Below are 12,974 nucleotides of genomic sequence, written 5' to 3'. Positions count from 1 at the left end.
GTGTGAATTTTCTCCACTATCTATATTAATTCTACACCGCGGGCAAATATGTTTTATATAGTAAGCAAACTAAATTTGCGCCTAATGCATAAATATGACTATATTAACCAAAACATGTGTAATACAGAATAAGTCTTTACACAAGAATAAACACCACAGGCGTTGAATACGCTACTTAGGTGAGTCTTAACATCTATTAATTATTGTATTACAGAAATTATAGCATAATGAATATACGGTTATATTACTAAAACAAATATACCTTAACTATGAAAATACTACTAAATTATTAAAACTAATAGCGGCTTTAGTTAAATATAATTAAGCAATTGAGCATAATAATACGACAGGGCAGAGAAGTATGCCTGTGCTGGAGCACTGTGCCAAGGACACGCGTCATCTACGCGAAGCAAGCAGGTGGGAGATGCTGGACCAAGACCATGGACTCCCATTGGACCGGACAGCCCCGCAGGTGAGTATAAGGAAAGTTATTTTTCCTCTGTTCCAGGTTGGGTTGGGGGCAGATATACAACATTATAGAATGCTGTATATCAGCCCTGAAAGGTGATGGCCGTATCCCTTATTGGCTAAACCTGGTGACAGGTTCCCTTTAACGTGAGCTCTGATGATGAGCCCGCATCTTTTCTGACACATGGCAGTTGATTTCATCAACTGACATGTGCCCCTAACAGCTGTGGATCGAATCAATCTCAGACAGTGGCATTTACCATGGTCGCGCCATAAAAATTAAGAGCGCCACAATCAGGTTTTTTTGGTCGCTGCAACATTGCAATAACAGGCCATCAAAACATCATATCTACCCCAATTTGGTAGTAATAAAAACATCACCTGGGCACATAAAAATAAGCTCTGAACCAGCCCCATATCCATAAAAAAAAGACTCTATGGGTCTCAGAAATTGGCGCCTTTTTTTTCAACAAGTTTTGGATTTTTTTCACCACTTAAATAAAAAAGAACCTATACGTATTTGGTATCAGCAAACTTGTAATGACCTGGAGAATCATAATGGTAGGTCAGCTTTAGCACTTAGTGAATATGGTAAAAAAAAAAAAAAAGCAATTGCGGGATTGCACTCTTTTTGCAATTTCACCACACTTTGATTTTTTTTTCCATTTTCCACTACATTCTATGGTAAAATCAATAGTATAATTCAAAAATACAACTCATCCTGCAAAAAACAAGACATCCCATGGCCAGATTTACAAAAAAACTACAAAATTTATGGCTTTGAGAACAATGGGATCAAAAAACGAAAAACGGAAAATGGGCCGCTGGTGAAGGCAATAACTGGGAATAGTAGCCAAGCCAAACACCCATTCAACATTGATTTATAAGAAGCTAATTCCAATAGGTGACACTTGCAAAATAGTTTCTTTCAACTGGAAAGAGCTGATTTGTGTAACTTTAAATCCCATAGAGCATTATCAATAAAACTATACATATACATTTCTGATCTTCTTAAAGGGCATCTGTCAGCAGGTCTTTGCTATGTAATGAGAGCAATATACCATAGGGACAGAGACCCTGATTCCAGTGATGTGTCACTTACTAGGCTGTTTCAAAACTACACAGGACAGACCAATAAATGTTGGAATCAGGGTCTTAGCCTCTCCATCATGCTGCAATCAGATTACATGGCAAAATCCTAGTGACAGATTAAATTTAAGTAGACCCTGTCCCCACCCCCAAAGTCGAAATCCCTGCATATATTTTCACTCGTTCAGGTCCTGTGAGGTAGATGCCTCCAGGCAGAATCTGAATACATGAAGCATTCTAAGAAATCAAATCCCTTTAACCCATAATGGAATCTGAAAAAAAAAATTATGAATTGATTGCATAGTTTTTTGTTAGGAAAAATGTTTTAATGAACCTTTGCATACTTCACTTACAGATTTTAATGGAAACATTGAATGCGACCCATGTAACAGAATTCATACTTCTAGGGATCACTGATCTCCCTCAGTTACAAGTTGTACTCTTCGTTTCTTTTCTTATGTTCTACCTCTTAAGCTTATTCGGTAATCTAAGCATTGTGACAGTGATTATTGCTGATCATGGTCTTCACTCTCCAATGTACTTTTTGCTGGGCAACCTTTCTTTTTTGGATTTCTTCTATGCAACCACAACAGTCCCTAAAATGTTGTCTGGTTTACTTGTGGAAGATAAGAAGATAACTTTCGAAGCTTGCATAGTCCAGCTCCATATCTTTCATTTCCTGGGAAGCACAGAAGCCATGCTTCTTATGTCAATGTCTTATGACCGGTACGTCGCCATTTGTAACCCACTGAGATACCATGTCCTTATGGCAAAGGCTGTGTGTTTTCAGCTCGCCTTCACATCCTGGCTTGTTGGATTCTTATATTCTTTGACCCATACAATTTTGACTTCCAGGCTTCCATTCTGTCACTTAAACAAAATAACCCATTTCTACTGTGATATAAAACCTCTGTTGAAGTTGGCATGTACCGACACACACATTAATGAGAGCTTGGTCAACATAGTGACAGGTTCTGTAGCTGTAGGCACATTCATTCTAATAATCATTTCCTATAGCTTTATTGCAACCCACATCCAGAACATGCGGTCAGAGCATGGTAGAAGTAAAGCCCTCTCCACCTGCACTTCCCACCTAACTGTGGTCCTTTTGTATTATGGAACTGCTTTCTGCACATATTTGAGACCAGTGACTAAGGATTCCTTGGAGCAAGATAGACTGACTGCAATACTCTTCACTGTCATCACTCCAGCATTGAACCCCTTTATATATGCTCTGAGAAATAAGGACGTGAAAAGGGCTTTTAAGAAACTGTTTTTTGAAGGTCAAGTACTAAAACAATTACACTACTAGCTAAATCAGCTAAATCGCCAAAGATCCCAGTAGACATTTATGATATCTCATGATTTTCAGTATCACGTACCAACCAACTTAAACAGTTGAAAACAGAAGTTTCTATACACTATATAAAAAGATGCATCTGCATGTTTTTCTCAATATCTGACATGAAATCAGAACAAACCTTTCCCGTATTAGGTGAATTAGGATTACCATAATTATTAATATTTGCCACATGCCAGAATACTGAAAGAAAGAGAATGTTTTAAGACATTTTTATTACATACTGCAAAGTCAAAAGTTTCCATACATTTCATTAGTATTCTGTACCATTGCCCTTAAACTCAGTGACTTGGGTAAGACGTTTGGAATAACCTTCCACAAGCTTCTCACAATAGTTGGTCAGAATTTGGGCTCATTCCTCCTGATAAAACTGGTGTAACTGATCCAGGTTTGTAGGTCTTCTTGCTCGCACCGCCCTTTTCAGCTTTGTCCATAAATGTTCAATGGATTGAGATCAGGGCTTTGTGATGGCTACTTCAAAACATTGACTTTGTTATCCTTAAGCCACTTTGTTACCATTTTGTCAGTATGCTTCAGGTCATTATCCATTTGGAAGACCCATTTACGCCCAAGATTTAACTTCCTGGCTGATGTCTTGAGATGTTGCTTCAGTATTGCCACATAATCTTCTTTTCTCATGATGCCATCTATTTTGTTAAGTGCACCAGTCCCTCTGGCAGCAAAACAACCCCACAACATGTTGCTGCCACCCACATGCTTCACAGTTGGGATGGTGTTCTTAGGCTTCCAAGCGTCTCCCTTTTTCCTCCAAACGTAACGATGGTCAATATGTCCAAAAATTTCAATTTTAGTTTCATCAGACCACAGGATATGCCTCCAAGTATTTATGTCTTTGTTGCTTTGTGCATTTGCAAACATTAATCTGGCTTTTTTCTGATTCTTTTGGAGTAATGGCTTCTTCCTGGCAGAGTGGCCTTTCAGCCCATGTTGATACAGTACTTGTTTTACTGTGGATATTGACACAATCTTACCAGCTTCTGCCATCATTTTCACAAGGTCTTTTGCTTTTGTCCTTGGGCTGATATGCCCATGTTGGACCAAAGCACATTCATCTCTCGGACACACAAAACCCATCTCCTTTCTGAGCGGTATGATGGCGGGACATTCCTATCTTGTTTGTACTTGCGTATAATTGTTTGTACAGATGAATGAGGCAACTTCAGGTATCTTAAAATTGTATCCAAGGACAAGCTAGACTTGTACAAGTTCACAATTCTCTTCCTGATATGTTCGCTGATTTCTTTAGACTTTCCTATGATTGTACACAATGAAGCAGTGTGTTTCAGGTGTGTTAAAATACATCCATAGGTGTGTCTCCAATTAACGCAGATGTTGCCTAAAAACCTCAGAAGCTTCTAAACACATGACATCATCATATGGGCAGTCCTGAATTGTTTAAAGGCATAGTAATCTTAGTGTATGTAAACATTTGACTTTGTATTAAGTAATAAAAATTGCCTTAAAACATTCGCTCTCTCTCATTATTCTAATATTATTCTAATTTGGCAAACATTAATAATTATGGTAATCCTAATTGACCTAATATGGGAAAGGTTTATTATGATTTCAAGTCAGATATTGAGAAGAACATGCACGGGTGTCTTTTTACATAGAGTATGTAAACTTCTGATTTCAACTGTATATGTGGATACCAATAAGCCCCATCAATCATTCAACCTCGGTTGAAAAAGGATTTGTTATATTGGATATTTTGGACAATTTTCTAGTTTCCACCAAGCACTTGATGTCTTATACTGTAAATGGTTAAACTACTTTGCTATGTGAATATATATGGAAGAAGCGATGTTGGAGATTTGTCCAACATTTCTCCCAAAGCTTTTTCCAGCTGATGTTTCCTAAGGATTAGCCATCAAGTGTTAGGGAAAAAGGTTGAATATGCAATTATATGAAACATCAATTGTTTGCATATAGTTCTCCAAAACTTTACATCATTATCTGCATTTCAGTTTACTGTAAGACTACAGACAGAATTTTATGGTGAAGCTAAAGGTTTTGGCTCCCTGCACATTGCAGATTCACCAGATGATGCATCAGAGGTAGAGATTATCTTTCCCCTCTCTCCCCTTCATGAGCCAGATTGGTCAGGATGAATCAAACTCGGTAGAACTATGCTTATCCTTCTAGCAACGAGTTTTGCCCACAATTTCATATCCGCATTTGGAATTATTGTGATAAAGGCTTCTAATGCTTCTTTCGGTGGGGGTTGGCCAGCAAGGAATGCATTGAATAACTCTTCCAAATAGGGAAGTAGACATTTGGAGAATTGTTTATAATATATGGTTGGGAGGCCATCTGGCCTGGTGTTTTCCAATTTGGTATTGTTTTCAATGTATCTAGAATTTCTTGAGTAATGACTTTTGAGCTTCGTTTAGTCATTAGAATTTATCTTTGGTAAGGTTAAAGAATCAAGGAAGTTGTTTATTTTATTTGATGCTTCCACTACATCTTTCATGGAAGCCAGGATTTCTAGAACATAATGCTGTGTGCACACGTAGCTTTTTTTGTGTTTTCGCGGTGTTTTTTAACGTGCGATTTTGCTGCGAAAATGCAAAAAAAAAAGCATCCCATGCAATCCTATGACATTCCGTACATGCTGTGCTAATGCTGTATATTTTTCCGTAGTAGAATTGCATCACGGAAAAATACGCAGCATGTTTATTCTTTGTGCGGAATTGCGGGAATTCCGCACACATAGGAATGCATTGTTCCGCTTACTTTCCGCATGTGGCTGTGCCCACCATGCGCAAAGTAAGCAGAAAATATGCGGATGGTATCCACGGTGTGGAGGCGAGGAGATTCTCCTCCAGGCTCTGGGTACCATAATCCTGTAAAAATAAGAATTAAAATAAAAAATCAAGTTATTCTCATATTCCGGTGTCCCTCGCAGCGTGCCCAGGTCTCAGCGATGCTTCCACCAAGTCCCGTTCCCAGCGATGCCTTGCAACAATGACCTTTGATGACGTCCCACATCAAAGGTCATTGCTGCAAGGCATCCCTCGGAATGGGATTTTCCGGGAGCATCGCGAGGATCGGGTACGCTGCGTGGGACACCGGAAGGGGAGAAAATCACGATTTTTAAAAATTTTTTTATTATTTTTAACTTTTTACTACTGATGCCGCATAGGAAGCCTCAATAGTAAAAAGTTGGTCACAAGTGTAACCAACCTGTCAATCGGTTTTCCTAGCAATGCTACAGATCGTTTGGAAAACGCTAGCATTCTGCAAGTTAATTAACCTTGCAAAACGCCAGTTAAAACGCGGGAAAAACAGGGGAATTGCAAATGCAGATTTCTCGCCGATTTCCCGTGGCATGTAATTGCGGAAATCCCGTGGAAATTTCCGTGGGAATTCCGGACATGTGCACATAGTCTAAAGCTTGTGATAATACTGTCTAAAAGCTTCTGCTATCTCTACTGTTTTGACTGCTAGTTGCATTTTACTTGTTTGTATTTGTTTTATGCAATATTTGTCTATGTTTTTTTAGGAGTAAGGACTTGGAGGAGAGTTTGCTGGCCTTATTTCTGTGCATGTAAAATTTTTGTTTACAGCGCTAGTAAAATCTGGCTGACAGATTTAAAATATCCTTAAGTTTGTTTCTCAGGTCCGAGAGTTCAGATTGATCACTCTGAGCTACTGATCATTTGTGAATGCGTTTCAGTGCATTGGTTTGATGCAAAATGGAGGCTATTTCTTTTTTTCATTCCTTCTTTACGTAGGCACCCAGGGCAATTAGCTCCCCCCTCATTACTGCTTTGTGAGTTTTCCAGATAATTGGTTTTAGCTTTCTCAATTTTATGTTATCTTGAAAGAAAAGACTCAGTTTGTCAGTCAGTGCTTCTACATTTGGCATTATCAATTATAGATTCATTTAGCCTCCATGTTGGAGTTGGGCGAGGTAGTGTGACTATGATTATCTCAAGGAAGATAGCTGCATGATCTGAAATAGTGATTGAACCTATATGGGCAAATTATATAAGTTTGTGATTTTGATTTTGTATGAATAGATAATCAAGTCTACAATAAGAATTGTGAACTGGGGGAAAAAAGGTGTAATCCTTTGTAGAAGGATTTAAAAGTCGCCACAAATCAGTTAAGAGATTGAAATGTCCTTTGTAAACTTCCCAAGGTTTTCTGAGAGTGGACAGTGTGTCCTGTGGAGATATCAAGAATAGGATTTAGAGAAATATTTAGATCTCCTCCTAGAATTAGTAATCTTTCTTTGAAAAGTTTCAAAGTTTCCAATGCTTTAGAAATCCACGTGGTCTGTCCTTGATTGGGGGTGAACAAATTGCATAGTGTGACTAATCTGTTGGCTTTATATCCTTTTTCAAATATGTTCCTGCCTTCTGGATCAGAGATAGCGATTAGCGAACGCGCTCACCACTACTCGGTACTCACCCGAGTATCACTGTACTTGGTGTACTCGGCAAGCACCGAATATTTCTGGGATTACTCGGTGGGAAATCTGGTCTCCACCCAGCATTTTTGGCGGACTTTAGAGACCCAATCATGGTGCAGGGATTGTCTGCCAGGCCATCTTTCTTGTGGTCGTGCAGTGATTGGCTGGCTGCACAGCATCATCAAGGGTATAAGGGACCAGACGCCGCCCTGCTCAGCGCATTCAGCTCCGGATTGAGAGAGTGTAGGGAGAGTGGCTGCCTTGATAGGGTCAGAATTGGGCATTTCTTTGTTAGTGTGGGGTCTACCATCCTAAACACTCACATCCAGCTAAAGCAACAGACCTTTTAAGGACTAATTCCGGAGTATATAGGTTCCAGTGTTAGGCAGGCAGGGTAGTGTATGTCGCTGTATACACATCAGTGCAAGGCCTGCAGGCACTGTATGTGTGTATCTGGTGCTGCTGCTGCTACCTGTAGGATATATTAGCCGTATATAGCTGGCCCCAGGTGCCAAAGGAATACAGGCCACACATTTTTTGGTGTGGCATCTCCCTGCCAATATCTGTGTGCTCAAAGTTTGACCAGTTTACGGCTGTTTTATTTTTTGGGTTGGCTGTCACTTTTGCTTAAATACAGCAGTATCTTGCCCCAAAAAAAAAAAAGCCACACATTTATTGTAGTGGTATCTGTGACTGCTCATATCTATGTGTGCTCAAAGTTTGGCCAGTTTACAGCACTTTTCTTCATTTTTCCTTGGTGAAACTGTACTTATATACAACACTAGTTAGGCCAAAAGTATGGAAAAAAACCACATATTTGTCGTATTGGTATCTCCATGGCAGCTCATATCTGTGTGTGCTCAAAATTTTGCCAGTGTCATAAGATTATTCTGATATTCTATGGAGACCAGTTTACGGCGCTTTTCTTTCTTTTTCCTGGGTGAAAATGTACTTATATACAGTACTAGTTAGGCCAAAAATAAACAAAAACAGGGCACAAATTTGTTGTAGTGGTATCTCTGTGGCAGCTCATATATGTATGTGCTCAAAAGTTTTGACAGTTTACGGCACTTTTCTTTGTTTTTCCTGGATGAAACTGTATTTCTATACAGCAATAATTAGGCCATAAATCATGTGAAGTACAGTATTCAGTTGTACGGGATATCTTGTTCTCCAGACCTCCATTTTTGTGCTTGCGACGCCATTTTGTTGTTTACGAGTTAAATTTTGTAACTAGGTGAAAGTTCGCAGCTTTTATAAAACCAGACACTTCCAGCTTGCACAAGATATGAGACCCTGATGAATGTGCTATTGTTCTATTCTCTACATCACGTAACTAGGGACATATTCTGATTTTCTTGCAATACTATTGGCTCATAAAGTAAATGTGTCATGAAGATGCTATTGGTAACTGGGTACTTTGCATAATTAAGCATAACTATAAAAGAGTAAGAGTAAGTTGGCAGTTATACTGTTCAGACTGACAGTTGGAGTGGGTTTCCTGTGCTTGTTGCTGCAAAGAGGATCTGAGGTTTGTCCTTGATGGTGGGGTGATTCTTGGGTGGAATCATATAGAGGTGCAGTCCCGTTGGGGGCCCAGTGCTCGAACCGTACCTCATAAGGGACGGACACCCCGAATTGACCAGTGATTGTGACTCTCTTTATAGTCAAAATATCCTGAAATCCTGATCACAGTTAGAATCGGGCGTGGTGAGTTGATCGAAGATTGGGTAGGATACGTAACTCAGGTATATATATATATATATATATATATATATATATAACCAGAGGTGTCCGGAGGGATAGTCTGAGACACCCTCCTCCTTTCACTGAGTACTGCATTGAATTTTGGGCATCCCAGAGGGGGATAGACCCTGTGGAACAGACTGTAATGGCCGCTCCAGTACTCTGCACAACTGAAGTAAAGATATTTAGCTCTAAAGGAGAGAATCCGTGGAAGAAAAAGAAGAATTTCATGGCTTGGCACATGAATTGTGTAATGAAGGTGTTAGGAAGAACAGAGGAAGTGAATTCTGATTGTTTCTGTTACTGCTATGTTGAAGAAGGAAAAATTGCCTATTATTATGGCAAGGACTGGATGTTCTGTGGTGCAAGAAAGTGATTGTGGTGTGAGAAAGTGATAGACTAATGTGCCATGTGCCAGAAAGACTCCAAACGATGCTTTGAAAGTAGGGAAAAAAAAAGTTTTAAGAACAATCTAGCTTGCTCTGTATCAGCAGGGAAAGAAAAAAAAGAAAAAGCAAACCAGCAGCAAGCAGCTGCTCCACTTCCCCCTCCAATCTCCACCCCCACCACATCCCCCATTGCCCCCAAAACAGCTGCAGGCACATAGCTCTTCCTTATCAGTGGCACACAGCAAACTCCGCTCCCACGCTCCAACCATACACAAATTCAGCTCCCTACTCCAATATCTCTCCTAATCCTGACTGGGAACCTTACTCCCCAGATACGCCGTGCCAATTCTCATCTGCAATGCTGGCGCTGTGGCCGACTCGGTCACTTACCGAGAGATTGTCATACCCCCGCTGTTTTAATCGGAGTAGATAGCAGACCCAATAAACATACTCTTACAAAACCCATCCCTGTGGGACCCTTCCCCGAGGTTACTGCTCAGATCGTAATCTCTCCCACATATCCAGTAAATGTAATATGATGGTCAGATGGTTCTTACGTTACGTAACCCCTATGCAGATGAAGACAGTGAGGAAATTTGTATTTTGCATGCCCTTCCCACAGTTAAGATGGCCCTGATCCACCTTCAATATTGCCTGAGGATCAAAAACTCACCCCATATCTCTCAGAGATACCATCTAAACTTTGGTCAAAAGGGCCAAATGATACAGGGAAAATGCCTGCAAAACCAGTAAAAGTGTTTCTCAAACCTGGTGCCCCTTTTCCCAAAGTCTATCAATATTCTTTGAAATATGATCAGGAGCGGGGCCTCCAGGAGCAAATACAAATGTTACTTGATAATGGTGCTCTGGTACTCTGTGTTTCTCCATGTAATACGCCCTTGTTTCCTGTTAAGAAAAAGACCCCGCCTGGCCAGCCCTGTTATGATTGAGTCACCGTAGGAGGCAAAAACAGAACTGCTAGCTAAGTCCAGAAAACCAGAGAGGTTGGCAGCTATCGGATTGCAGACCCCTGATCCCATCACAACAACTAACAGTAGCCGTGGGGGGTTCCTACGATGCCCTAGACCCCTCGATCACAGCCGGAGAATTAAATAGGCCTAAAGAAAGAAAGGGGAAATCTAAACTGCCCCAGAGCAGACCCCAAAGCAATAGGCAGCCCCCAACATATAATGACGGTGAAGCAAGATGAAAACACTAACACAGACAGAAAGTTAGACTGAGCAAAGACGGGGCCCAAACTACCTAGATAGGAAAGGACAGGAAGGCTGCTGTCTGCAATCCATGAAAAACCCTATGAAAATAAGAGCCAACAGACTGACAGTAAAAAAGGCCCTGAAGATGCTAGGCTTCAAAAAGGCTATGTCAGTACTCAGGAATATTCTGAAGACAGAGCAACCGGCAAAAGGAGATTCAGCTCATCCCAGCAGGGAATGGCAGAATCCAGAAAAGGAAGGAAAACAAAAACAAAACATAAATGCAAACAGGCAAAGCAGAAAACTTAGCTTTACGGAAGCAGGAATCAGACTGGTGTCCTAGAAGTCCACAGAGAAATCACCCGCAGGGCAGAAGGGCGTCGGCAGCCTTATATCCAGTCAGTGACTCCGCTCAGCCAATCATCCTCATTAGGCTCAGGTGCCTGATAATCAGGCTCATTACCTTCCTTTACCAGAATAGGGAGTTCACCAGACCTCAGTGACGAAGGGGAAAATGAACTCACAACAGTACCTCCCCCTTGAGGAGGGGTCACCGAACCCTCAACCACGCCACCAGGGCGATCAGGGTGAGCCCGATGAAAGGCACGCACCAATCTTTTGGCATGAATATCAGAGGCAGAGACCCAGGAATTATCCTCCTGACCATAACCCTTCCACTTAACCAAATACTGGAGTCTCCGTCTAGCCAGACGGGAATCCAGTATTTTCTCTACCTCATATTCCATGTTACCTTCAACCAATACAGGGTCTGGAGGTGCCACCCCAGGAACAACTGGTTCAACAAACCTCTTCAACAAGGACTTATGGAACACATTATGGATTTTAAATGTGACAGGAAGAGCCAAACGAAAAGAGACCGGATTAATAATCTCCAAAATCTTGTAAGGTCCAATAAATCTAGGCTTAAACTTAGGAGAAGCCACCTTCATAGCAATATTTTTTGATGATAACCACACCATATCACCAATCTTAAACTGGGGACCAATGGTCCTATGTCGGTTGGAAAACCGCTGGGCCTTTTCCTGGGAGAGAGATAACTTATCCACCACTTGGTCCCAGATCTGGTGCATTCTCTCCACCACAGTGTCAACACCTGGGCAGGCAGAAGGCTCCACCTGCCCTGAAGAAAATCGAGGATGAAACCCAAAGTTACAAAAAAAAGGTGACATCAAAGTGGCAGAACTAGCTATATTATTTAAAGCAAATTCGGCCAAGGGCAAAAATGAAACCCAATCATCCTGATCAGCGGAAATAAAACATCTCAAATACGACTCCAAGGTCTGGTTTGTTCTCTCTGTCTGCCCATTGGTCTGAGGGTGAAAAGCAGAGGAGAAGGACAACTGAATTCCCAGCTTGGAGCAGAAAGTCCTCCAAAATCTAGACACAAACTGAACTCCTCTGTCAGATACAATGTTCTCAGGAATCCCGTGCAAGCGAACCACCTGTTGCAAAAACAGGGGCACCAACTCAGAGGAAGATGGCAACTTAGGGAGTGGTACAAGATGAACCATCTTAGAGAACCTATCACAAATCACCCAAATAACAGTCATTCTTTGAGAGACCGGCATATCAGAGATGAAATCCATTGAAATATGGGTCCATGGCCTCCTGGGGACCGGCAAAGGCATCAACAACCCACTAGAGTGAGAACAAGATTTAGACCGGGAGCAAGTCCCACAGGACTGCACAAAATTCCTGACATCATGAGACAAGGTGGGCCACCAAAAAGAGCGACTCACCAGATCTCTAGTACCAAAAATACCTGGATGACCAGTCAATGCAGAGAAATGAACTTCAGACATCACTCTCTTCTTCCACTGGTCAGGAACATACAACTTTCCACTTGAACAACGCTCAGGTTTGTCCTCCTGGAACTCTTGCAGAGCAAGTCTCAAATCGAGCGAGATGGCAGAAAGAACTACCCCTTCGCCTAAGATGGTAGCAGGCTTGGTCACCACAGGAGAATCAGCAAAGAAACTCCTAGAGAGGACGTCTGCCTTGACATTCTTAGTTCCAGGAAGAAAAGAGACCACAAAATCAAAACGTGTAAAAAACAAGGCCCACCTAGCCTGTCTAGGGTTCAAGCGTTTAGCCGACTCTAGGTAAATCAAATTCTTGTGGTCAGTGAGGACCACAACTTGATGTTTAGCTCCCTCCAACCAATGTCTCCACTCCTCAAATGCCCATTTCATGGCCAACAGTTCCCGATTCCCCACATCATAGTTACGTTCAGATGGAGAGAACTT

The 12,974-nt window shown here is 41.3% G+C and overlaps 1 protein-coding gene across 1 annotated transcript; it reads left to right on the top strand.

The window, feature by feature from the left end:
- Positions 1-1,918: 1,918 nt before the first annotated feature.
- LOC141082658 (olfactory receptor 12D1-like) lies at positions 1,919-2,869 on the top strand. The gene has a single exon (XM_073566609.1). The coding sequence runs from the start codon at positions 1,919-1,921 to the stop codon at positions 2,867-2,869; it is 951 nt and encodes a 316-aa protein (XP_073422710.1).
- Positions 2,870-12,974: the final 10,105 nt, after the last annotated feature.

Source organism: Dendrobates tinctorius, unplaced genomic scaffold, assembly GCF_039654945.1.
Source record: "Dendrobates tinctorius isolate UK_male_01 unplaced genomic scaffold, ASM3965494v1 ptg000019l, whole genome shotgun sequence".
NCBI classification, from domain to species: domain Eukaryota; kingdom Metazoa; phylum Chordata; class Amphibia; order Anura; family Dendrobatidae; genus Dendrobates; species Dendrobates tinctorius.
This window is presented reverse-complemented; position numbering and strand designations above follow the sequence as displayed.